The sequence below is a fragment of the Haplochromis burtoni genome, unplaced genomic scaffold, assembly GCF_018398535.1.
Source record: "Haplochromis burtoni strain Fernald_Lab_line unplaced genomic scaffold, NCSU_Asbu1 Contig_49, whole genome shotgun sequence".
Taxonomy (NCBI): Eukaryota; Metazoa; Chordata; class Actinopteri; order Cichliformes; family Cichlidae; genus Haplochromis; species Haplochromis burtoni.
The window spans coordinates 2,656,555-2,684,151 of NW_024582410.1; the positions used below are offsets into that span (position 1 = coordinate 2,656,555).

General features: G+C 39.5%; 1 protein-coding gene across 5 annotated transcripts in view; it reads left to right on the forward strand.

Annotated features, from left to right (window-relative positions):
• Positions 1 to 27,597, forward strand: part of syt1a (synaptotagmin Ia) — a 216,846-nt gene that overhangs the window by 137,229 nt on the left and 52,020 nt on the right. For all 5 annotated transcript variants that reach the window (XM_005923509.3, XM_014333939.2, XM_014333938.2 and 2 more), the window contains one exon: positions 17,996 to 18,199. In XM_005923509.3, coding sequence (XP_005923571.1) covers positions 18,025 to 18,199 — 175 coding nt within the window. In that variant the 5' untranslated portion in view covers positions 17,996 to 18,024. The remainder of the gene's footprint in view (positions 1 to 17,995; positions 18,200 to 27,597) is intronic.

Genomic DNA, 27,597 nt, shown 5'->3' on the forward strand with positions numbered 1-27,597 from the left:
CACATCTGTTTGAGTTGGTAGATCGGTGACACTTGGGCTGTTATTTCTGAAGTTGAAGTATTTGTCACCTTCTAATCACACTCTCACATCACTCTGTGACACCTTTATCAGATTAGGAACCTGTCACTTTTTGTAAGTGCGCGCGTGATTGTGTGTGTATTAACAAGCAGGGGGGGTTTAGACATCCTGTGACTCAAACGTGGAATCAGACCACCAATCTGTCGAAAGTGTCAACTAGATTCAAGACGTGGGTGCATGTGAAGAAGACGGCCTGATTTATTCCATCAATCAACAGAATTCTGATATTTGGCGACCCGGAATTCACCCGCTTCACGGAGCACGCACTGGACTTGGATAGTGTGTAATTTACCCTGTTGGCTCAAAATGTCAAAGTTGAAAGTGGCACATGAGATCCGTTTTCATCAAAGCACCAGATAAGATAAGGCAGTTCAGATTTTTATTTTCCCTGAAGATGTCAGAGCAAATTAAAAAAGAAAAATCCTGGCGCTGAGGGAAAACTTTGAGTCTACCAGCTTCCCTTTAACACACAATTTAGCTGAAATACCTCCTCATTCTCATTTGAATTTGATCTTTTTTTTTTTCCCCCAAGTGACAAATCAGATGAGACAGCTCCTGTTCACCTCTTACTCACCGGCTGCTTCACCATTTCTTGTTTCAGCTAATCCACAGCTCTGTCATCAGTAAGCCGCACTCCAAACAGAATTTAAAAGGTCAGTTTGGAAAGAACCCTTCAAGGGATGTCTGTTTGAGAACAACAGTAACACCTTTGGAAAGGTGCCTTTTATGACATGGAAAAAGGCAGCAGTGACAAATAAGGAAGCACAGCAGCTCTATTGGCTATCTGTAACCACAGAAACTACTAAGAAGCCATGATGTATGGAAATCAAGATTGCTGCGATGAACATTATTTAAAATGTGGGGACTTAAAGTGATAACTCTCAGCACTGACATGATTTTTTGGGTGACTTCATGTCATAGCCCCCTGATTATTTTCCTGTCATTTGTTGTATGTGTGACTGAGTCCTGAGGATAGGCAAGGTGTTAAAGGCGGAGGCATGAAAGAGAGCAAAAGGAAGAAGAAAAAAATGAAGCTGGAGGGTGGAAGCTAAGTAAAGTCAAGGCTAGGGAGCATTTGTTGTGAGTCGTTCCTACTCTGAGCTAAGAGCTGAGCAGTCTAATCTGTCTAATAACAAAAATGAAGATGTCAAAAACGGGGAAATTTGGGATCAAAATAAAACGAGAACTAGCACAAAAGAGCGGTGGGGGATAAAAAATAGTCGTTCCCTCGTGTGAGGTGTAATTGATACACTGAAGCATGCAGTTTTCCAGTGTATCTGGTAGTGACTCTTAACAGTGTCACTTGATGACATCTCAAATGAGTGAGGGAAGAATAAACAGAAGTTAATTAACTCTATTAAATTAATTGCTCCTTAATGACAAACCTCCTGCTTTTTCCCATTTTCTTGTATTGTGATGTGATCTTCTTGTGGTTTAATGATTATATTGTTACTCTAGGTTCTTCATAGCACGTTTAACTACAGCCTTCCTTCACCCGATCACATGAATTCATATACGTGCGTAGAACCTCGTCTAAGATTCGCACACACAAACACTCAAACTTAGGGTTCAGGATCTTGTCCAAAGATACTTCAGCTTGCAGACTCGGGGAGCCAGCAATCAATCCACCGACCTTTGTTGCAGTAAACAACTTTAAATTCTCTGTATTTGTTTTTTAAAAACCTGTTTAGATAGGAAAATGGTTTGAAATGAAGGTTCATGATTTATATGTTATAGTTTACTGATTTTGAATAGCATGGATAGCATTTAAAAATCTTCATAATGCCACTAGCACAGATCTCCTTTGAGCATTCTGCATTTAAAAATGGTGTGTTTACTGAGAGTTGAATGAGGAAATGTCTTAAACATACATGTCAAAAGCTCATGTCCATTCCCCATTACAACTGGTTAAGCAACCAGTTACTCAGTGACACCACAGCATTTGGTTGTTAGCATATTTGCCTCACGGCAGGAGGGTTCAAGGCTTGCCAAGGTTGCCCTGTTCCACTGGGAGCTGTTTTCCTACCAATAATTCTCCATATTGCCCTTGACCAAAGCACTGACTTTGGTCAAGGGCAAGATTTTTTTTTCCTTAGTAAATACCCACTGCTGCAAATATTAAAGATGGGTTAAACTGTGAGAATGAATTTCACTGCATAGTTAATAAAGCATTTCTTCTTCTAGTGGAAGGCCAAAGACTCACTGACTCCTGCGTCTTATGTTTCTTATATTAACCAGTTTTCATGTGTGGTCATAGTCTATGCACATCTTAACACCAATCTACATAAATAAACATATTTAAAAAAACACTTAACCATTAGGAGATTAGGTGTACAACCCCACCTTACACACAATAAGCCAAGCCACACAGACACATTTTTCTTTTTAATCCAGAGAGATCCATCTGTATCCTTTTAATAATGTGAAGAGTGGCTATTATAAGGACATATATTGTAGTTTCATTAGACAGCAGTATAACATAGAATACCCAATACTCTCTCTCTAACCCTTTGGAGCAAATCTTTGCTGTTCTTCGAAGTCCAGTCTGGCTTCTTAAAACTCTGAATTCCTGCCTCTCCCAGCCTGTCACACAGCTAGTGGTTGCTGGGCAGATTTCCCTGTAGTGTAACCCTGGAGGTAGGCAGCAGCTGAGCAAATGGCCTTCCCTTTATCCGTATGACTCACCTACCAGTAGTCGCACCGTGGCCCCTGGCCTCGCTTCCTACATCAAACTGATTCCAACAGACATAACTCCCCAGGCACCTCTGTATTAGCCCCGGTCCTCAACCACCTCCGTGCTCCCTCCTCCAGACTTGGAGCCAACGAAGCACGCAACCGGGGCTAAGGGTTGCTAAATGTAGGAAGGGGGTTTTCAAGCTCCTTCAAACCGTGTCTGTCATTGTGATTTAAACCCCCACATGTGATCCCTCTAGTTTGTCTAGTAAATGCGGGGGCAGTGACAGAGTGGACCAGCAAAAATCCCCAACAGTACAAGAGTAACTTTTGAGCAATGACCATGTGCTCCACAAACGGAGGCTAGGTGTTGAAATAAAACTTCAACACGTATACAAGAGTGTATACAAGCTCTTCCAGTCAGTTACTCAGTGGACGTGGTTGTTCGAGTTTATCAAACCTTTTAGCAGCCCAGCAGATTGGAGTTAATCAAGTACTGTCTTGTAAATGAAAGTTAAAGCAAATTAAAAAGTTCATGTAATCACATTGTGTCTCCATAGCATTTGCCTATAATTCCAACGTGTTGCAGGTAAAAGCAGCAGATCTTTGCAGGTGAAGGACATTTAACCACAACAGACATTTTTTTTAAATCTGAAAAGAACTCTCCACTATGAATGGGCACCATAATCTCTTTGATTAGTTTGAAGGCTTTTGTAAAATGGCTGTTTTTTAATTGGCTGAGCCTTGATTTAAATCAATGGACCATAATTCTAGTCTGGTATCAGGACCTAAATCCAACATCCCTCTGAGTTTTACAACCCGTTACTCTGCTCTTAAGTCCCAGGCCTCTCATTTAGCCCCTGGCTGGCAGACCCATTTACCAGGAGTGTACCTCGTTGCAATGTTTGTCATATAAGTAGACCGAACATATCGTCCAACAACTCAGGGAGTGTGCCGTACGTACACAGCATAAAGAACAAGAGCAAATGATAAGAGCTGCTCAGATCTGGGACCCTGGAGTCCTTCTCTTTTGCAGACAACAAGGCTGCTTTTTCTAACTTTCCTTAGCGCTTTGGAGGCAGTAATTGAAAATGGGGGAATCTTTGTGCACTGGCTTAATAGAGCTGTCCAACCCTGGCTGCAAAGCAGGGTTAATAACTTTTTCCAGTTCCATTACCCCCTGAGATTGGCTTCAGGTGAGTAAAGAGGGTGCTCTGGACAAGGGGATGTGGCCACCGGGCCTTCTCAACCTCATCTTATCTCTGCTCACTGCAGGCAGTTTACCCGACAATCATTTACATGACCGATTATATACAGAAAAGACCCCTCCCACCCAGTGTGTATATGTGTGACTGTCTGGAAATACTATCCTATAATAAATGAGCACCTAGCAGATGGTAGTGGATACTTGACTGACAGCCAGTAATTAACGTGCCAGTTCACTAACTTATCCACTTTACCAATGTTGAGGTGGGCTGCTAGGTTTTTGTACATGCAAATATCAGTGTGGTGCTGCTTCTTAAGTTTTAATTTTTAAGTTCTTGGTTGTTTATTGGCTGAAGTACTTTGATATTTGACGTGTTATTGCCACTCCATAAAACTGAGGGATTTTTTTTGTTCTTGTGAAACAGTAATGACACTTTTTCTTTTACAGCCCTTGATTTTTCTTTGTGATTTTCTTTGATGGAGAGTGAATATAGACTGAGAGAAATAGACAGCACAGTGGGAGTTTGAGTTCTGCTGACTTTGAAATTGTATGCATGAAATGTTCATTTTCTACTGGAATGAATAGACTGAGTAGAAACATTTATATGCACAAAGCAAGCCAGCTCCTGGTTATAATGTCCCGAACGTCTTTCTTCCTTAACTGTGAATTGAACTGGCTGGTTGTCAATAAGGAACCGCTCAAGAAATACCGACCAAATATACTGACCAGGCAGCTGCAGATATAAGCAGAAGAGCTGATCCCTATTTTAAGTAAAAAGAGTTACAATTCCAGTGTTTCTACAGTGGCCAATAGTAACTACACAAGTCTCTAGCAAGCTAATGTAATAAGAGAACTGAGAAGAAGTGGTATGAAGGCTGTCACAGGAAAAGACGGGATTATTGTTCATTTATTTCTAGCTTTCAGTCTGCTGTGTTATGACTTGGACTAACTGCAGTAACTCTCAGACAGATTGGAGAAGGTTTGCAAATAATTGCTGATGAATTTATAAACACAAACAGATTGCTGACACTTTGCAAAAAATCTGAGCCACCTGGTTATATCCTGGTTATATTCTGCATCAAAGCAAGGTTGCCGAACACCTATGTGATTTTGCAGTAAACCACTTTCCTGGATTAATTTCTGTTTCAAAAGCTACAAGGTTCTGGATATTCTCTGATGTAAGTTGTTTATCCAAATTTCTGTTTAATGTGAATCTGCGTGTACAGCAACTTATTTATAATTTTGACCAATTTGATGATAAACAACTTGTTAATCATCATATTAATCAACAGATTGGCAACGTGAACCTGTTTGTTCACACACTGGTAGCAGGTTGTCTCCATCTCATCGCTGTTTTATCACCATTTTGATGCACCCTACTTGATTTGAGGACAGCACCTGCAGGTAGTCGCAGAGCCGGTTCATGTTTTTGAAGCAAACATTTCAAAGGCAGCTAGATTACAGGGACACAATCATTTTGGTTGTACTGCTGCTGCCATCAACTGCTGTTTTCAACATTGTGGCTGTAGCATTAATAACGCAGCTGGCTAGCTGCTTTGCTAACATTATCAAAGAGATGTGTTGAGCATGAGTACATGATGTTTATCAGGAAGACAGCTGTGGGCGTGGATAACTTCCCAATATACACACACACACACACACACACATATATATTTCAGAAACAAGGTAACAATCTACAGTGAAAGCAGTGGTTAAGTAACTTCTGTCGACTGCATGCTGCTCTGCTACATGTGTTGCAGAGTGTGCTGAACTGAAGAAAATGTAGTGACGCATTTCTGAATTGCACCGAGTCTCATTTTAGTCATTATGCCTGTTAAATAAAAATAAATAAAAATCAAGATTTCATTTTGCCACGTGTTGGACATCATCGATATATCGATTTTATAAACAAAGTTTCAGACTTTAATAAACAAAATATCTCTTATATGACTGAAGAAACTTTAAAAGTAAAGTGTAGCACTTTCTTTTTGCTTTTAAGAAATTATTGATATATTTTTATGAAAAGTAGTTTGTCTTCGCCCTGAGCAAGGTTACTTAAGTAACCAAGGTAAAGTTTTAGCTATTCTTTAAAAATACTTTCAAGCCTTACTGCCATTTACCAACATGGCATTGATGACTAATTCGAGACCTTGCATTGCTAAATGCTATATAATACTGATGTCAAGAGAAAAAAATTAATTCATTCAATAATGAGTCATAACAGCAGGATCATAAAATTTCATCTTTAAAGCAAGGCTGTACGGATCCGTTTGCCGACATTCTCCATGTTCTTCTTGTTGCTACAGTCCTATTGACACAAGAAGACCTTCACTAGTGGCACTAATGGCTTTCCTTTCCCATCAGTTTTACATCCTTCTATCTGCAATTCAAACTTGTATGACTAAATCAGTGTCCATTTGAAGTGTGTTGAAGGCCTAAATGAACCACAAAACTAAGTGAAACAACCATCAGTATCGCCATTGGCAAAATTCATTTAACCATTGTTATCAACCTTACAATTTCACAATCATGCATCCCTACTTTAAAGCTTTGAATTGCTTAAAAACTTAATTTGCTAAATATCTCCCCAGCTCAAAATAATGGTCTTAATTGGTTGATGCAGCAATTTATTATGCATGCAAACACAAGCTTTAATTAGATTTTTTTTCCTGTGTCATTTATTGTAATTGCACAGTTAGCACTCCCTTTGGATCAAAACAAGTGTCCTTGCTATGATTATTAGTTTATTCAGATCTGTAAAGCAGTCGCTGAGTGTCGTCCTGAGGATTGCTTTGAACAGCAGGAATTCCCATGCTTTAATCAAATCTGTGACTGGTTTGAAACCTCCAAGCAACCGTTCATTGGTAAATGACTAAGTCTGCCACGCTTTGTGAAGACATATAATATGATTTCATTAACATTGTTATAAAATAAATCCAAATTAAAAGTTGTGCAGTCTTCTTTGATTCAGAGCCGATTACAGTGTTTAAAATAATGATTATGCAAACAGTTTGTTTATGTTGTTTTTCTTTTATTATATTTATACCTCCATTTGTACCAAGAAACTAAAGAAATATAATATATGATTATGAAAAGGAAGGTATTTTTCAAAAAGCTTTTCAAATCTTCATCATAAAGGCTTCGAGTACGTATTTAGCTGGTGGAAAATTTATGTTAAATAAGAGCAAATTTTTGGCTACAAACTACAAAAATGTTCTCCTAATAGAAAATGTTAATGCCTTGCTGTAGTGTTGTGAACCCTTTGGTAGCTAGCAGATTGCTGTGGTCGCCTGTAGTTTGCCTGAAGATGCCAACTTGTGTGCAAATACTCACCAACACAAGTGAAACTTGAGAAAGTGTCTGCAGTCAAAGTAAAGGCTGTCTTATTGCTACAACCAACACACGACAAAAGGTGGGGCTTTTACTTTGAAGGCGAATGATCTCCATTTCCAGTTTGGGTTACACATTTTCTGCTTGGTGAGGATTCAGCAAGTGCTTACAAAGAACATAGCACTTCTAACTAACTGATCAAAGCAATCGCAAGGAGGAGCACTCACATGCCTCTTTGCAACTGATATTACCTAGCGACAAAAAACATTTGCCGACCAACAATACACATTTTTCCCTGGCTTGCGGGGGTTGATCACAAACCTCAAGGCCTGTGTGACCCATTCTTTAGTTTAAAAAACATTCAGATTGAGATGTGAGGCTTGTTAATTCTGTATTATAAGGTACATAATGCACATACAGTATTGTATTTATCAAGACAACAGCGATCATTTCTGCACTCATGTATTAAATTTATATAAATTATGCTGTAATAGAGCAACAGGCACATCAATATCTGCCAATTCTCAGACAATTTACTTTGAGGACTGAATCATAATATCGACAAAAAGACTGTGCGCCGTGCTCTCCGTACTGTTCTGTACTTTCCTGTGTGAACTGTGAATAATATCGAATCTGATGGCACCATTAGACCTGAGTTTGGCTGGTTTTTCACTTCCCTTAAACAGCATGAGCTGTAACACCCAGCACAGTGAGGAAACCTGCCAAAGCTAGACCCAGTGGGGAGCAGACCATTCCACATGACACCAACATGCTGTCCAAATCTTCTCAAGAAGGGCTCGCAAACATCTCTGTAGTCACTGTGTTTAGTAGTAATCCGTTCCATCATCTTCATTTTGCCTTTGATCTTTTTTTTTATGTTATGTTATGTTAAATGCTTATTATAATCCATCTTAAGGAGGCAGGAATCCATTAGCGCAGGCTTTAAGAGAGGAAGGAGAACATGAAAGCATGATGAAGAAGCTCGCAGGGCTGATAGAGGGAGTTGGGGAGCAAGGGAGCTGACCCAGTTAGCAAAGGAGAGAGAGAGAGGTGATAGGAGGGAGCAGTGTGCCAGCATCACAACTGTGGTTGGGGACCTGCTGGGCCATCTGGCGGCCCTGTAATTGGGTTGGGGTTTTACACCTGAGCGGTACACCTCTAAAGAGATGGCTGAGTCAAAAAAAAAGAAGAAGAAAAAAAAACAAGCAGCATATTGTGTCCTGGTGGGAGTGACAGATAAAGTTGAGAAAAGGTTAGAGCAATTGCTACAGTAGTATCTTCTAAGTGTTTCTTTTTTCTCTCCTTGAATTTGAATTAGCTCTTTCGGCTCGCTTTCACCACAGCTTACAAGATGGAAAGATTTACACGTCATCACTGGGTTGGAAAGGACAAGCTGCAGTGTGACTGTAAAAGGAAAGTACAGCCATTTTGTTCAAAAACAAGAACATTATTTAATGCTGTTTACCGAGCGAGATGTAATAGCGACGGGACGGACATCAACTTTGCGTTGAAATGGAGCTACAGTTTGATTACATCATGATGACAGCCCTCTGAGAAGGAAAAAGGTCAACACTCTCTGGTTCTCTGTAAAGATAAATAAGCTCGTTTCCACTCTAAATGAGACTGGGTTTCGCTGGGACCTCCTGCTGTGAAGATAGTACGGAAGTTGTCATCTTATGCTTGAATGGGCAGGAAGTCATTAAGACACTAATATGAGCTGAATTAATGTTTCACTTTTGCTCGCGATGTGAGGGCTGATGTGAGAGGCATAACAGACGCCATGGGTGGTCCTCCACACGCACTGCTCGTATTTGGTCAACTTTTCATGTGACATTTTGGACTGAGAAGCATCGCTCTCACAAGAGCCGACAGAAAATTGTGTAAAATCAAAGCTCGGAGCGTTATTTCATTCGGATGCGTGTCTCTTTCTGGATATTTGAAAGGTTTCTAATTAATTATAATGGCGTCATTTACATAAAAATCTGCACCTACTGTCTGCCAAATACCTCAGGGTAATTATTATTACCTAAGAAAAAGACCCTGTCAGGCGTGCACCTCTTTTCATTAATCTGATGACATTTGAACGTTCAGCTTCATGTCTGAATGAGCACTCTTGCTACTTCTCCCTAAAATTTGCAGCAGTGCTCCTGCTAGGTTGGACTTCACAGGAATTACTTACTAGATGTGCCAAATATCATCTATTTAGAATGATTTTTGTTATAAATGCTGAAGAATCTAGACAAAAAGATCAGATTATGAAGGGGTTTTTTTAATCCTCAGGTGGGAATAATATTTCAAAATAAATGATGTAGGACTGTGGTGGTGTTGAAGAAGAGCTAGCAAGAGATTTGACACCGAAATGGAGATTTCCTCCGGTGTACTCAGCGCTGAGATACAATGTCAGGTCTCTGAGGAACTACCACTCACAAGCAATGGGTCCCCCTGGTTTCTGTGTGCAGCTCTTAAATCTAGCTCAACACAACAAAAAGGGGGGAAAACACCACTTTGTGGAGCTACTGGGCAATTATGTTTTACAAGTCATTTATTTATTGAGTTGAATACTTACTTAGGCTAGAATTTTTAAAATGGAGTGGGGAAAAGGGGGACCCAGAGGGGGGTACGTGAGAAATCAGAAATCAATACCAAACAAAACTGTCTTTGACCAAAAAGTTTGGAAACTCGGCAAGTTCAAAGGGTTTTAATTATGGCAGACCTCCTGCCTTTATACTCAGAAGCTTAAAGCCTCGTCCACACAAGAAGAGATTTGCTCATCTTGCATTGATTTGTCGCTGACAGTTGGTCGCTAGGTATCCCGCTAATGTCTTTAATGCCCAGTCATATGTCAATCAACAATACCCCAAACTTATCACTGGTAGTCGTCTAAATCAATCTTCTTTGAGTTGAAAAAATTTAACTCAGGATCTGCCAACTTTGCATGCCAACAGTATTTCACCCATTGATTTACTGAAGTTCACCTTTGCAAAGTAAAAGAAATCAAGAATATTATATTATTTAACTCATCTATATTGACAATGATGCACTGAGGAGGGTACTCCCTCCACTCTACCCAAGCCTTCCCCTTAATTTCCTCCTGTTGTTGCAATAAATTAGGAACACCATAAAATTTGTCAAAATAAAAAGTCAAAAACACCCCTCAGAAAGACGTCTGCTTATTCGATCTACAGATAACAAAATTACGAATGTCTCATGTAGTTCACAGAGAAACAGGATTGTTTAGAATCCCCTTTTCCTAATTATCTTTCTTTTCAAAACTGTGTTGCCTTTTCACTTTTTCAAATCCAGAGATTTCATTGGAAGTTGCAGTAGACGGAGGCTAACTAAACTAAAACTTCAGTAGCGTAGTTACTCTTTACCAGAATCAGTGCTAATGATTCCTGTTGGCTGCAGTGCAACAAATATATGTTGAGTTATGTCAAAGGCTAATGCCTGAAATGGCTCTCTCTGACACTGTAGCGGGGATCTCTGAAGGTTACGGTAAAAGTGATCTACGTGGCACTTTTATAGCTTTTTATGGTTATTATATATTCCACCGCTGACAAGGACTAAAGTAAATCTCCCTGAATTACACATCCCTGTAAAATCATGGTGATACATCATGCATGTTTTGCTGTCTCACACATGAGCCATAGAGCTCACTTAGAAACACTGAGTGGAAGCCTATGTTCTTCTCAGGCCATGGTCAGGTCTTTTTCGATAGATGCCTCCCACACGCACTCGTCATTGTTCTCCCTAAAAGTCCTCGCCTGCGTTGAAGTATCTGTGTCATTGCCAAGCAGGCATCTCAGCGGATCAGCCCCCACATTCACCTTGCAACATTTCAAAGAGAGACCAAAGGGAGGCTGAGCGAACATGGACATGTGTAGGCGGCCGTGTAACCAAGGAGGACGTTGAGAGGGCGGACGTAACCAATGGCTGTTTTTTTGTTTTGTTTTGAGGGTCTTTTTAAGGCTCATTGTCGCATTTTACTGAAATTAAAAGATCTGATATGAATCTTGTTCTTGCTTTGATTGCAGATTATCTTTTACTAGTCACTCTATTTTTTGTTTTTTTCTGCAGCAGCTGGCCTCATGACACCTCTCAAAAATATCTGATGATAGAGAAAGATGCTGTTGAAGACGTGTTAGTCAAGTGTTAAAAACAGAGCTGGAGAGTGCAGCGATATCATGCTTTTTGCAGTATGTTGGGAACCAGCAGCTGGCAAACATGTAGTGATTGTGAAAGCAACACCGCGCTAACAAAGTACAGGTGCTTTTTATTCATATTTATTGAGAACAAAGGGGGTTTGAGCTTAATTAAACCAACCAGACCCCATTAAAGGTGTGTTAGCCTTGCAGCCATTGCTCTTATGCCACCTGTTGACAGAGTTGTCAGCATCGCGTTTGAAGATTAAACCCTAAAAGATCCACTTGATGACTCTGAAATACAACTGAAGCAAATTCAAGTACCTGCTGTTTTATCAAAGAAGACGAGGTGAAGATAAATAGCAACCATCTCTAGCTATTACTTAAATGTAGAGCAGAGGTGTTGAACTCATTTTAGTTCATGGGCACATACCTAATTTGATCTCAAGTGGGCCAGACGAGAATATGAATAATTTGATCTGAATTTCTTCCTTTTTAATGAACCATCTACTCAGAAAACAAAAGATGATCAGCCTGAGATTTTTTGCCTCACTCTCCGTTTCAAATATCGTTACACACACACTAAGATCCATGTTCCCATTGGCCTTCTTCAGATTCTTACACTATTCAGAGTACTTTAACAATCTCACCAACCCAGATCTCCTCCAGTGCGTCGGTGACCTTCACTTCATTTCCTAAGATTGCCCCGCTCTCTCTCAAACAAAGTAAAGGTAACACTTACTAATCACGGCTTTTTGCCGATGCCTTCTTTGGGGTTCTTTCTAGCCTGGACGCTGCTTGTTGATCCCCACTTTCCTCTTTACTTACTCCATCCACCCTTATCCTTCAATAAAGGTTGTTTAATTTAATTGAGGATGTGGACCCTGCTGGTGGAAAAGGCCACACAATTCAGACTTCAGGGACTGATGAAAAGAACAGTTCAGTGAAGGAATTGTAAAGGAATTAACTTGGTGTTAATTCCTTTACAAGCACATCTACATGTTTAAACCTTCAAATAACCCATGCAATGTACGCAGGACTTCTAGCCACAGCTATTTTGAAGACTTTAAAGTATAAAAATCCAATACAAACATGCAGGCTATCAATTTAAAACCCCTGACAAACAATCACTGCAGATGGGATGTGACAAACAGTGGCTGTTAGCTTACAAGCTCAATATAAGTTTATTTTTTTAAATAAACAACAGAACATTTATTATCGATGTTCAGTTAGCAGCCAAAAACCTTTCTGTTATCAGCCACTCACTCCTGTTAGCGTATCTACCTAACCACTGTTATCAGCAGCACTCACCCCATTATAAACAAAACAAAAAAAATCTATTATATAATTGGTCAGAGATACTTTATGCAATCAGATGCCCTGTTATTTCACTATATAACAGTTGTATTTCAGGACAGAGCCCTGTAATCAGTGACACTTGCCCTGTTTTATCCCCCAAAAGGCAGACTTTCTTTGCTATTCCCTCATATCTCTCCTTACTTTGAACAGCAACCCATCCCAATGCTTCTGGCAAGCTAGCCCCATAATAAGATCCCTCATTGGCTACTTTTGGTGAACACCACCAGTTGTAATCCTGGGTGAGCCCAAAGCACTGTAGTAGTCAGCAGGTATTTTTTCCCCTAGTTTATTTTTCCAAGAATGTTTCAAACACCCCGTCGTCTCACTCACAGACTCTACCTCTGTGCCGAACCAGCGGCGTATTGGGTTCTTACTACCAATCAGCTCAGCCTGCTGAGTGACGGTTGCTCTGATGTTAATTGTCCCAGCTGGTTGCGGAGCTACTGGCCAAACTAGCTGGCCACCATGGGGCTTGCCGCTGCCTGAGCTTTCATTGTTCTCTGCTTCATTTCCTTAGTGGCAGATTTAGTGGTTTTAAAATAAAAGTAGATTTTAGTCTTAGGGCCCTTGCAGGCATACTGTGTAAGGCTCTGCCTTACTGCTCTCTCTCCCTGACTCAGGTGCTACCCTCCTTTTCTCCTTAGGAGCCGTTTGAAAGCAGTATGCTGGTTTAATGACAGGTCATTGTTCGGGTTATTGTTGACTTGTTGGCTGCTTTCAGTCAGATTTCTGCCAACTGACTGGTTTGTATTAGATATATACATCTTCTAATAAAGAAAAACAAATTGCATTCCACTCTCAGAAAATCCAGAGCGACTTTTTGTGCTCATTTCCAGTTCTATGGTTTTATTCTTGGACTAACATCACTTTGCATCTCAGTTCAGGATAATCTTTGTTTATCTTATACCGGCCCTATATATGTATATATACATACACATACATACATACATACATACATATATATACCACTTCTGTCTCTGCCTGTAAATAGCAGTTTCCAGTTCACTCCTTCACGCAGTCTGTGCCACTTCGTATTCGGTTTAATGTGAATGTATCATAGAAGTGCTTAAACATAGTCTTTATCCTCTTGAAACATCAGACAGGTTAAATGTATTTAGAGTCAACACTCACTTTATTAGTTACACCTCACGCCGAACTGCCTTGCTTCTTTGCGGCTTAGGTTCAGCAAGCTTTTGCTTCTGTATTTGATGATAGCATTTGACGGTTGCTGTGGATTTGTGGGAAACGTCTTCCTGTTGCAAACCTTTTCTACAACATCCCAAAGGATTGTGATCTAGTGACTGCGGAGGCAACTTGAGCATTATGAACTAATAACTATGTTATGTTTAAGAAACTAATCTGAGCTTTCTGACATGAGTTGTCTTACTGAGCTAGACAATGGTGCACAACGATCAAAAGGAGAAAGACATAGTGTTGGGCTGTGGCAGCTGGTACAAATGGATTTAAAGCAGCTTTGATTGCTGGCTCGATCAATTTGTGAATTTTTTGTTGTTAATCAGAACCTGCGCTTTCCTTTTACCCTGTTCTGGCAGAAAGCAAGATTTAAGACAACAGCTTGGATATTTCACGTCTCCTGACATCTAATTTTGGTGAGCCTGTGCATACTGTAGCCCCAGTTTCCTATTTTTAGGTGACTGGACAGACACCCAGTGTCGTCTTACTGCGGTAGGCCATCTGTTTCATCTGTGTTGTGTGTTCAGAGTTGCTTTTCCTGTGGTCCATGCTTGTAGCAAGTGGTTATGTGAGCTACCGTTTCCTTTCAATCAGCTCAAACTAGCCTGGTCGTTTTTTACTGACCTCTGCCACGAACATGGTGTTTCTGCCACCCACTAGATGTTTTCTTTTTTCCCTTTTTTCTTTAGGGCCATTCTCTGCAACCCCCTGGGATGATTGTGTGTGTGAAAAGCCTGTCTTGCTTGGTTTGGATGTCTGCAGGACCCCAAAGTTAAATGCTTTGGGTTTCTCCCACACAATTGACCGATAAGATATTTGATTCAACTTGCAGTTGAACAGAGTGAGACACTCAAAATGAAGACTCAGCTTCAGTTAAAAAACTTGTCTAACGGCACTGAGAATTTTATTAAAAGAAAAGAAAAGAAAAGTACATTTGATAGCTTTTGGACAGAAATGGGAGCTCCACTGTTTGCAAACTGAGATGAAATATTCACCCACATTTAAAGCCTCATTGCCTCTTGGTTCCAGTTGTCAGGCAACAGATTGCATCTTAACTGCAAGTTATTTATTCCACAAGAATGATACTTGGTGTATTTGATGGCTGGATGATTTTGTTTAGATGACTGTACTTTATTACCAAAAAAAAGGTGGTTGTCACTACTGTCAGTCTCAATAGTAGCAGTAGGAAAGTAGATTTTAAAACAGTGAAGCCAGACTTGTGAAAACTCCAAAAACACAGAATTGGAAATAATCAATCCTGCCCTTCCAACTACACTCAGAGTTAAGAAAAAGAAGAGAATGAGTAGAAGATAGGTTTCTCTTATCAGGATGTGATAGCGAAGCAGATCAACTGCTTAAATAATCCCAAAGTAATGAAACAGGTTCCTTTCTTCTTACTCACACCCAAATGAAGCTTAAAGTGGCAACATTTAGTTACTCCCTCAGAAAATGACAAATACTTAGAAGACACTTTGCATCCGTAATTTAATTGAAGTGCAAACGTCCTACCTGCCTTTATAAACCAAATTTTATACATTTGTAAAATAATAACTTGGAAATCACTTTGCTAAAGCTTTCTTTCTGTCGTGGTTGTAAAGATTGCATTAGGGTGAATTGGCACCAAGTTCTGTTTTCAGCTCTTTCAGTTTAAGAGATGAATATCATTAAAGGCAATACTGAATGCTTACACTGAGATTTTTTCAGTTACATCGAAACCTTTAACAGCCTGTCTGTCAGAACCAGTGCAGTGCCCTCATATGAAACAGCACTGTAAATGCAAAATGTGAGCATAACAAGCAGTGACTGTGGCAAAGAACGAAAATAAGGCCATCAATCTTTTCTTTGGAGTGGTTTTCTTTAGTATGCCATTATCCTCATGGAGTGCTTTGGCGACAGAGCCAAATTACAACCTGCACTGTGGGAGCAGACAATAAATAGTTCCCATCAGGATACAACACATCACCAGAAAAACAAAGATGTGCACACACACTAACAATCACTTATGTAGTAAAACGAACATTCCTGTTTGAGATTATGCCTATCAAACCAGTTTTTTATTCAGGGATCCAGTAATTGTGAAATTCTTGGTTGTTAATTGGCAGATACCACTTTTTTCTGTTTATCTATTTTGCTTTATTCGGGTTTCTTTTCCCTTTGTTTCAGAAAATTCAGTAATCCTGATTATCAAAAGGAACACTTTCGAAATATTTCATTTGTTTATCACAGCAACTTTGAACATTACTTTTTGTAGTGTTAAATCAGCTTTGCACAAACTCTGCCCATTCAGTTTTGTCAAATATACCAATATATAAGTCTGATGTTGTCTGAGAAAGATGTTCAGCAGATTAGTGGTACAACTCAAATAAAGTGGACAAAAAAGCCATGTTAAACAAACAAGACACATTTCATTACTTTTCTTACACATTTTATTATTCATCCTAAATGACACCAGTATGGTGAGGAGCCAGTATTCCTAAGTAAAACAAAGTTTGACAAAGCATACCGCTGACTTTGGATCAGGTGGCCATGAGCCATCCCTTAGTTGTGCTGCAGTCAGCCTTGACTTCCCATAATGAATGTTTCTACTGCACTCGCTCAGTCTTTTGTTCTGCCCCCATCCCCTCACCCCCAAGATGAAGTTTGGCGGGAAGTTTCTTTCTATTAAAAGGGAGTTTTGTCTTCCCACTGTCGCCAAGTGCTTGATCAATGGGAGTTGTCTGATTGTTGGGGTTTTTACCTTACAATATAAAGTACTTTGATTTGGGGCTATATAGATAAAACTGAGCTGTTCCCATTCAAGCTGATACATCAGTGCATGCTTAGTTAAAACATTTTTATTAAGGCTAAAAAAAGAAATCTAGAATTCAAGTCTCTGCTTTAGTGCTTGGTGGTTACAGTGTCCCGGCTTTTGACAGCACTGGTAATGAACATGAACGTGAAATCCTTTGCAGTAAGATTGAAACCTAAACCATCATAAAGAATATGATGAGGAAGGTGTTGGGTCTGTGTTTCCACAAGCCCCGCTAATTCTAGAGACTTATTCGTCATGAGGAAAACAAGACAGTCGATCGAGTGTGTGTGTGTGTGTGTTATGTGAGAATGTGTGTGTGTGTTAGACCTCCTGCTGACCAAAGGGTCGTAAACGCAGGAAGCTTACATCAAAAGAAGCAGATCTTCCAGATAGGATGTATCTGCAAGTGGAATTTCTTTCATCAGAGTTGGCAAGCATAGAAATGACAACATTTAACAATTCACTCTAATAGAAGGCACGTTTGTTTTATTGTTGTTGTGTGTCTTTGTAAATTATGTGCAGTTGAATTTTTACAACTCCTATTTTAAATGTTATTTAGACGAGCAAAAAGAGTGGCAGGCTCAGCACTTCGATGTTATAATTGTGGTATTTATAATATCGTAGAGTTTTTAGTGTCTTATTAATACATGTGCCAGCTGTTGTTCTTCGGCGGTGAGTGAGGTGATGATTAACATGTTCAGAAGTTACACAGTACATGTGCAAGTACATGGATTTGCACACACACACAAAGCTGCAGTTAACCTTAGAGACACAGCGCTGCCTTCTGTCCGTTCACAAAACACCTGTGTGTAAAGTAAATACACCTGTTGTGTACAAAGAGCTTGGTGTAAGATTGAAGTCGTAGCACATTTTCAGTTTTCCTGTGAAAGCACAGTTTCTGATGGAGCCAGCAGAGCTGAGATTCACAGTCTTTACCGCGTGAGAGTAATAAATAATAATTTTATCTTCGCTCTGTGATGTTAATCTGGGGTTTAAGCAGTGACTGAGTGGCTTTGTTCTGAATTCAGACTGCTGGCCAATTCATCCTGGACCCCAGCTGATGTTTACTCAGGCTGAGCCAGCAGCTGCTCACACGATCTGCGTCAACTCAGTCATCTGACAAGGCGTGCACGCTGCCTCTGACATGCATCTGTCACAGCAGCAGAAGAAAAAAAAATCTAACTGATTCTGCTTCCTCTTTCCTTTTCTCCTCGTTTCCAGCATCTGCCTGGCTGCCCAGCATCGCCACAATGAATGAAAGTCGAAGGGAAGCACTGGCGGCGGCCGCCCCCGCGCCCACCACCGCCTCCTCCTCCACGGCTGGCTCCAACACCACCAACATGGCCGGCCCGGGCACAGGCGAGAAGGATGAAGCCTTCTCCAAGCTGAAGGACAAGTTCATGAATGAGCTGAACAAAATTCCATGTGAGTGTGTCTTTCTTTTCTCCAGTCTGGCAGTGGGACAACTTGAGAGCTAAAGCATCAAGTGTATTTTATTTAATATATCTCTGGTTTCTGGTGTTAATTATACAGAATTACCCATTTTAAAACAGTCTTAGCCCTTATAAGATGCTTTTATAAGGTGTTATTGTTGATAACTGCTACATTTCTTGGGGTTTCTTGGAACCTTTCTGATGTCATTTTAATACAAACCTCAAACTTCTGATTATGTATGAGGGGTTTGCAGACATGCAAAGGCGCCATTTGTGTCATATAATAATAAATATAAACTTTATTTATATAGCAACTTTCAAATTCAGAGTTACAGTGTTTCTCAACATTAAAAAGAGATTAAAATTAAATAAAATGAGCTATAGGAACACCGGAGATTAAAGTGAGGAATGTTTGAAATTTAAAATGGAAAACAACTTTATTAAAAGCAAATATATATTTAACTTAAATAAAAATGATCACGAAAAAAATGATAACATAGAAATAACTCAAAGTAGGGGACAGAAAAGGACTAATTGTAAAAATATGTAAATAGTATTTGCATAGCAATTTTTTTACTCAAGTTAAACACTCAAAGCCTCATTCACTAATTTACACATATTCATATAAGTGTTTTTTCCCCTTTTCAACCTAATATTCATTGACTCACACTGTGATGGACGCATCAGGGGCATCTCAGGGTTAAGCATCTTCCTCATGGACACTTCAACATGTAGTATGGAGGAGCCAGTCGTCGAACTCGCAACCTTTCAGTTGATAAACAGCCCACTCTACCCTCTTGAGCCACAACCGTCCCCATGTCTTTAAGATGGACTTGAAAGATGACAGCAAGCTCACCAAAATATACATGCATATATCTTTAATAGAGGTAAACGTTCTTTCGTATAAAATTATGAATCAAAGTCTCCAAGATTGAGCAACTGAATTGACCTGCTTATTCAGGCTGAAGTCGTTATCACAAATGATGCTGAGTTTTCTTTTGTTTTTTTAAATATTGACCCAACATTAAAGATGAGGACCTCGGGTCTGTTGTAGTGAGTCTGATAAATGCATCAAGCCACATAATGATTATGGTCATCTTATCCACATTTATCTGCAGGAAATTCTGTGGCACCAACCATTTAAAATCTTGGATTCAGTCGTTCAGTGCATTAAGTTCAGGACTGTCAAAGAGATACTTTCTGTCGTCCACATACAAGTGAGAACTCACAGTATGACTGTGGATGTCATGCTTCAGGGCTAACAGGTACAAACAGAACAGAAGAGGTCTAAGGACAGACCCCTGAGGTACTCCAGAGGTCATCCTCATAGATTACTATTATGTGCCAGTGACATCACTAAAACACCTACCTGTAAGTAAGAATAAACCTTAACTAGAAAAGCCTGAAAGCCCACCACTAAAACAAGTGTAAGGTTGCAAGTACAACCTTACCTTAGTTTGCATTTTGTACAACATGGTAGATCATTTCAGCAGTTTTGTTGTAACTAATAAAAGGATGTCCAAAAACAAAACAAAAAAAAAGAAATGTTGTAAACAGGCTTCCACCTGTTGGAAATTCCAGCAGATGTTCATTAAGGACATCAAGCAGATGGTCGCACCTCATGACGTTGCAAACGTCAGTGAAAGTTTTCTTTTTGGAAATATTTTTCAACCATAACACAAGATTTTAAATGGGCAATTAAACAACCGTCAATCAGTGAAAAACAAAGTTCTGTGTTGTGACACTAAATGTATCTTCTTAAAGCACTGGGTTTAATGGATAGATTACTCAAATACTCCTACTGTTAGAATTACTGACTCCTACATGCGATGCGCAATTTCTGTCAGAAATGACAGATGCCATAAGAAGTAACAAATTGTCCTAACGGCAATCTGTATCGATAAAATAGTATAAAAAGATTTTTGTAAAAAACACAATAAGTAAAATTCTGTTTTCGCAGTTAGTACCTATAATGACTTTTATTGTTTAAAATACAAACATCTGAGTGCATTCAGTAAGACTGTGCTGTAAGCATGACTAAAAGTGATTCAGCAGTGGTTGTGAGTGAGCATTTGCTGGTGACGCACAAAAAGCAGCCAGTGTCACCGATGACCTTGACGACAACTTCAAGTGAACCAGGCGGCCTGATTATTTACTTATTCATTTGTTTTTGTGGCGCTTCTGAGTCAAAGTACTAACAACAGCAGTTAACATTTAACACTGAATTGCCCAAAAAGGAGAAAGGCATAATCAAATTTGAAGAGTGGAATAAACATCTGGCAACAATAATTCAAGCGTTTGACACGATGCATCACCAAATTATGCGTGGCAGCCTTTATTATTTGCGGTTAGAGTTTCTGCTTTTCTGCCTCAGTAGAAAATTCATTCAGAACTCTATTTCTTTCTACGTAATACCTCCTTCTCTTCTTCTTTTATCACCAAACCTCTTCTTTCACATTTAAATGTGTTTTCTTTTTCTTTTTCAGTTATTGTGTTTCATTTTCTGATCGTGTTTGCATTCAGAAGAAATCTATATATAGACATATCCACGGGCTCACGTGGAAGTAATATCCTCTTCTTTGGAAGAGAAGCCCTGCTTCATCACCACCGACACAAACGGGAGTAGTCATATTCCCACATTGCAGAGATTTAATAGTGCATGAAAAATGTCACCTTCTACGGAGGAACATTTATTTGTTAAAGGCAGCATATTTGTGTGAAAAAATAATAAAAGCTATAATTTATATTCAAATATTTCTCATGGCTAAAACTACAGAGGATTTAGCTCCATGTGGGCTTAAATGAGACGCTGATGCAAAGTGAAAACACATTTGTGGTGCGGTGGGTGAATGATTGGGATCAACGCTATTCAGTGTTGCGATTGGCTGAGGTTTATATCTCCCCTGGCTCGGCTTTAAACGTCTGTCACCGAAACCCACTGCAGTTCCAACACAACTGAAGCCTGACAGCTTCCTCATGTCTCATTAGGTTGTGGAGCAGATAACTCGTATTCATATCATTTTTAAATTTTGTACTTTGAAGAAGTAAATTATGCCAACTTTGGTTTACCTCAGGCAAAATGAAAAGTTCACCAAAATCAGACCAGGGTCTTACTGCTGTTTTTTCTCACCTCCAGTCAAAAGCAGTGAGGGTATTTTTCTCTCTCTGTGGAATATCGATACTGTCTGGAGAAAGCCGGCTTGCTGCATGCTCAGCACAGTCTCAGTGCTGTGGCTTCAGAAGATCTTCTATGGGGATTATAGCCCAGTGTAAGACCTGCATGCTTTTAATAAAGGTGGTCACGTGGTAATAATGGTCTCACTGGCCGAACATGTTGAATTCTCTGTGGAAACAATATTGTCTTGGCCCATCTCTTTAAGCAAAATCTTTGTAAATGTTTGTGAATTTAAGCAATTTAAGATATTTACAGCATGTTTTAAGATAATATTGTTTCAGTGTATTTATTGTTACTCAATTAATCTGCTAACTCAGTAGTCTGTCTTCAGATTGGTTGTTTTGTTTGATCAGAAGAAGAAGAAGCAATAAAATAAAATGTAAAACCAAGAAAAGATTCAAATCCTGCCACAACCTTTATTTTTCCTGGATAAACATACTAAATACCATGACAAATGAATAATAAAGTAGAGTGGCAAACATCTGATTAAACTTTACCTGCTGCTGGTATATTTTTTAGAATCAAGTAGCTTAAACACTTTTTCATCTTTTTTTATTATTAGCTGTTCATTTTACACTTAAATTCAATAAATGAAGAAGACATATGTATTGTTTATCAATGCCTTTTTCAACCCCTATTGACAAGCCCGCCCCCTTTCCCTTTCATCCAGACTGATGTGCAAGTGTACCCATTCGTCAGGCCGCCACCACCACACAATTGGCCTTTGTGTTAAGGCCCAAAAGTTGGGTGTTGCTTAGTGCTCACACAGTGACAGCGTTATCCTGGATAAACCTCCGCCACGGCATTACTTGAGTAAATACATGACGCTGAGTCGTTCAAAAATGATGTTGTTACTCGTGAGCAATCCAGGCCTAGAGTAAATACACTCTCTGTTCTAAAGACGTCAGACACAAATCTAAGAACACACATGAATGTGAGGGTGTTAAAACTGACCGTGATAGCCCAGAGGGAGATTCTTATGTTGAGGACAGGCTTAAAAATCTTGGAAATACACTTGTGAAACATATTTTGGTATATTAATGCATCAGAAAATTGGAACTAGTGGAGGTAAACTGAATGTTTAAAATGTCAATTAGTTTTAAATATTGATTATTGCTCTTTTTTAACAAACATTTGAAAAAGTTGGTACGTGCTTTTTCTTAATAATGGTAGAATTTAATGTACAAATACATTAAATTCTACCATTGTGCAGAGTTGCACAGTTCAGACAGATGTTGATTTATTATAGCAGCAGAATACAGAGTTGTGTTTCTGGGCTTTAAACATATCATTCCTGCAAATATCTGACATATAAATTGAGAAGTGGTAACCAGACATGGGCAGTAACGCGTTACTGTAATCCGATTACTTTTTTCAAGTAACGAGTAAAGTAAGGGATTACTATTGCAAAAGCGGTAATTAGATTACCGTTACTTTCCCGTAGGAATGCTGCGTTACTGCGTTAAAAAAGTAAAAAAGTAACTAAGTAACTAAGTAATTAATTACTTTTGAAAATAAGTAATCAGTAAAGTAGCAGGATTACTTTTAGGGGAAGTAATCAGTAATTAAATACTGTGTTTAATTAGTTGCCTTGTGAAGTTATTCTCTAAGCTAAGTTGTACACAAGTACAGGAGGCCTTTTTTTTTTTTTTCATATATCTGTAAATAGGTAATCTAGGGATGGGTATCGTTTAGGTTTTATCCGATACCGGTGCCAAATCGGTACTTTTGAAACGGTGCCGGTGCTTAAACGGTGCTCAAACCGGTGCTTAAAGAATGGAGAACACAAAATTGGTCCAAAAACCTCTCATGTTCAGCTGTTTTTTGTAAAAAGATAACAATGTTAGCCTTTTCTGCAGCTATGGGGCATATATGGTATCACTCTTGGCTGGAAGCAGTGCTTAAACAATGGAAAAAATACAAACTTTGTCCAAAAACCTCTCATGTTTAGCTGTTTTCCACTTTTTCTTTGGTCATTTTAGCCTTTTTGGCCAGGGTGAAGGGAGTATCTGCCATCAAACAAGAAGACAGCTGCATGTAGCTATGATGATGTTTGCTAGTTCACCTTACATGCATTAATGTAATAACGTGGTTAGCCTACTCAACGTAAATTACACACGAACAACATTAAGCTACTCACGCAGAGAAGAACGGCTGCTGCTGCCATCAAATACGGCGCATTTCTCGGCTTTTAAAAAAAACGCTATGCGTCGCCAGGTGTTTCATCGGATTTGAGGTGTTACCTCCTTTGACAGTATCAGCTTAAAGCACTTGTTGCTGCTGAGTTTGCATATTTTGCTGTGAAGTACAGCCAGACTTTTGACCGCTTCGCCTTGGGCATTTTTAATCTGTAGCTCTGCTCTAAAAGAACGTACGTACCTGGCCCCGCCTACTATCCTCGGAAACGTAAAATGATTGGCTAGAAGTGTATCACAGCTCAGGAAAAAAAGCACCGAAATAAAGCACCGAAATGTGCGCTGCTTTTCGGTCTGGTTACTACCATTTATGTCAGAACCGGTGCCATCATGGCACCGAACACCGGTACCCATCCCTAGTGGTAACTAAGTATTTCCCTGGAGCTTACCGGTGGATGGTGGGGGCATTGAAACACACACAGCAATGCTGGACAGAAGCAGCACTGACATGTCGTATGAGACGTTAACGATTTTAAAAAATCACAGTGATGATGTAGAGATCTGGGGGGGGGAAACTCGCGTTTTAAATATGATACACTTGGTATTACAGGGTTAAATGGACTGCCAACTTAAGAAGGGATTTACATGTTTAGTTATTAGATTTTATTATTAGATTTTGATATTATTATTATTGTTCATGGCTGAACTGTTTCCAAAGGCCAAGTGTAACTTTCACCTAAACAGTGCTCATGAACAGCAGAGGACTTCCCATTACTTATCATTTGCAGTAACCCAGAATTGCTGTTTATGAATATTCAAAACACTAGCATCCATTAGAACTACCCTGGCTGCTTGTGCTACACAAGATGATGTTTTTTGTAGATGTTTTCAGCAGCACATGATCAAATAATTGGGCAGTACTCCAGATGTGACAGAACAATCAGCTCACAACATCAATCAGGACAAAATGGGAACATGCAGGGCATTTTCTGGAAAGAGAAAATTGTTTTAGCCATTTTGGAGGCATGTAATCAGCATGGTCAGACCAATGAGTCAAAGCTACCACACAGTAATTTAATTTTACTAACCTCCTCAGTTTAAATCTTATATGTCTAGGTGCAGTGCAGCAGTATTAACCAGAACACGTGTATTGCCAATTGAAGGTACTTTGAGTACCGGTAGCTTTAAGAAAACTAGAATCCGTTGAGTAGCTTTGCTGTAGTTTAACTTCCTCCAGTGCAAATAACTCATGGATTGCAAAGCTTTCCTTTCAAAGTACTTTCCCCAGTCCTTTTGCAAAAATAGCCATCTGAGCTACAGTTTTTCCAAATGATCAAGCCTTCACATCCTCATAAATATGAGCACACACGTCCAAACACACATTAAACCACACTCCGACTTCTTATTGAACACAGCAGCTGCCTCCAAGGAACCCAGTGCATTGAATTTCTTTGTAGGTTTTCTAAACACCCAAGCCTCTACTTCCTGATAACAATTAACCTCTGAACACAGAGGCTGTTTGATCCATGGCTGCTGGCTCCACCAAGCTATTAGTCCAAATAACACAGACAAGCGACTGACATTTCAGGAAAATTAATAATAAAGATCATATTTTTTCTTTTCTTTTATTCTCCTTTTAGACAGTCTTAATTTCATCTAAAAAACACTTACATTGTTAGCAGGTACAAAAAATCAAGATGTCTTATTTAACATTTCCCTGGTTACCATAAGAATAATATAATATTTTAGTGTCTTTATTTTTCAGTAAAAAGTAACTAAAGGTGACTGATGCTGTAAATAGGCGCTGTGTAAATACAACTGTGTTGAACTGAAGAGCTTGTGCACTCTCTTGAGCTGACTCTTTGACTAAAAGCCTTCTGTGATAGCACAACTTTGTCTCTATGTTTGAGCCTAATAGAGAAAAGTGTCATAAAGCTCATGGCTGCAGCTAAAAGACTACAAGACTGAAATACATCATGCTGTAATCTGATAGGAGGCTAAAGAAAATGTTTTAAACTGTCTCAACTTCTTTGACTCTGTGGCAGCTCACATTCAACAGACAGCAGAGTTTATTAAAGGGGATTACGGTGGAGGATCAGCGGAGCTATTCATCTCTGCCTCCCTACTGCTCTGGCAACAATCCTCGCTGCCTACTCTCTGCCCTCACTTTACAAAAGTTTGCCCATCAGGGCTGGTCCAACCACAGCCTGATCAGTGCTCAACCACCAGCAGCCTCTTTCTCTGAGAACATCAGCTCTCTGGGAAACAGATCCTCTGTATTCTCACATATGCACATATCTGAGAAAGTTTCTGCATCATTACCCTGAGAGATCAAGGTAGTGATGAGGGCGACATTTAGAGCTCAAATGTATTTTATGAGTCTCTGTGCTGAAGCTTTGTTGCTATGAAAGGCAATTAAACATTCACAAACCCTCACTCAAATGGTGATTTTTTTTATTTTAGTAGCATTCAGTAACCACAGCTCCAGTGCCATTTTGATGAGAATATAATGCTGAATTAATAGCATTGGACATGTTCTCAGAGTTACTAAATCCTAACAAAATCTGAACTGATCAGGTGTCACATCAAGACCACCTGCCTAATATTGTGTTGGTCTTTCTTTTGCTGCCAAAGCAGTCCTGACCCGTAAAGGCTCCACTAGACATTTGAAGTTGTGCTGTGGTACCTAGCATCAAGATGTTAGCAACAGATGCGTTAAGTCCTGTAAGTTGTGAGGTGAGGCCTCCATAGACCAAACGTGTTTGTCCAGCTCATCCCACAGATGCTTGATTGGATTGAGATCTTTGGTGCCCAAGTCAACACCTCAAACTCCTTAATAATAACCTTTCCATGAAAGGGTGTCCGTGGTCTGTGAAATGGCTTAGGTAGGTGGTACACGTCAAAGTAACATCCACGTGGATGGAAGGACCCAAGGTTTCCCAGAAAAATATTGCCCAAAGTGTCATACCGCCTCTGCTGGCTTGACGTCTTCCCATAGTGCATCCTGGTGCCAGGTGTTCACCAGGAAAACAGGGCACATGCACCCTGCAATCCATTGGATGTTAAAGAAAATGTGATTCATCACCACCTTCATCACATCAAAAGCAGCTAGCATGTCTTCCCTCTTGTTCTGATTGTTCCTGATTTCATCTGTTCTTCCCTCAAATGGTGAAACAGGTTTGTTGTTTCAGCTGTTTTCTTACCTGTTTAGCAAAGTAGCTCCTGTTTCATTATGTAAGCTGATATGCAACTCTCACTCTCAGACATGCCTGGGCTTATCTTGTTATTGTGTGTGCTGGCAAATGCTATATCTTTGATATCAGGATATGTGCTGACAATATGACAGCCTTCAAAAATAGTTTCATAAGATACCTGAGGGACCAATCCTGCCAACTGGTGGGGTTCAGCTTGTTCTGGGGTTTGGCAGAAATAAGGAAAGCCAAAGACATCTAGAGTCATCAAATAATTCTGAAGAGTAAACAATGATAGTCTGGCACCCATCAATGCTTGTTTTATGTTAGTGGATCAGAATTTTCTTGTAGAAAACTGAATAAAAGGCAGGAAAGAAAAGCATTTCCTAATTTGACCAAATTACAAAGATGTAGACTTGCTGATTTTAAATTAAATCGCATATAAAGGTACTCTGAGTGCAGGGTTCATTTTAATCAGCTTCCACCTATTGCATAGGTAGTCATTGTTGCAGAACGTTGGATGATGCTCCCTGCTGCAGATGTATTGTTTCCTTAAATGAGCCACAGCGGGGAAAAGGGCATGGACTCGTAGGCATAACAAGATATAATACCAAGGTTAATTGACCAACAGGGTCCTGTCTTATTGGATTAGTGTGGCTATAACACAGATGCAATATAATACTCGCATACACACCCCACCCTTTTAAATTTATCGCTCCAGCTCTGTCCATTTGTGAAGCTTCTCTCTCTAACGTAAAGTGCTTTGTATTTCCAAGGAGCAAAGAGACGAATTCAACAGAAGCCCTTTTAATTATAGAATGAGCCAGAACAGAGACATCATAGCATCTTTATCTTTACTACAGCAAAGGAAACGTGAGGGTGAAAATGG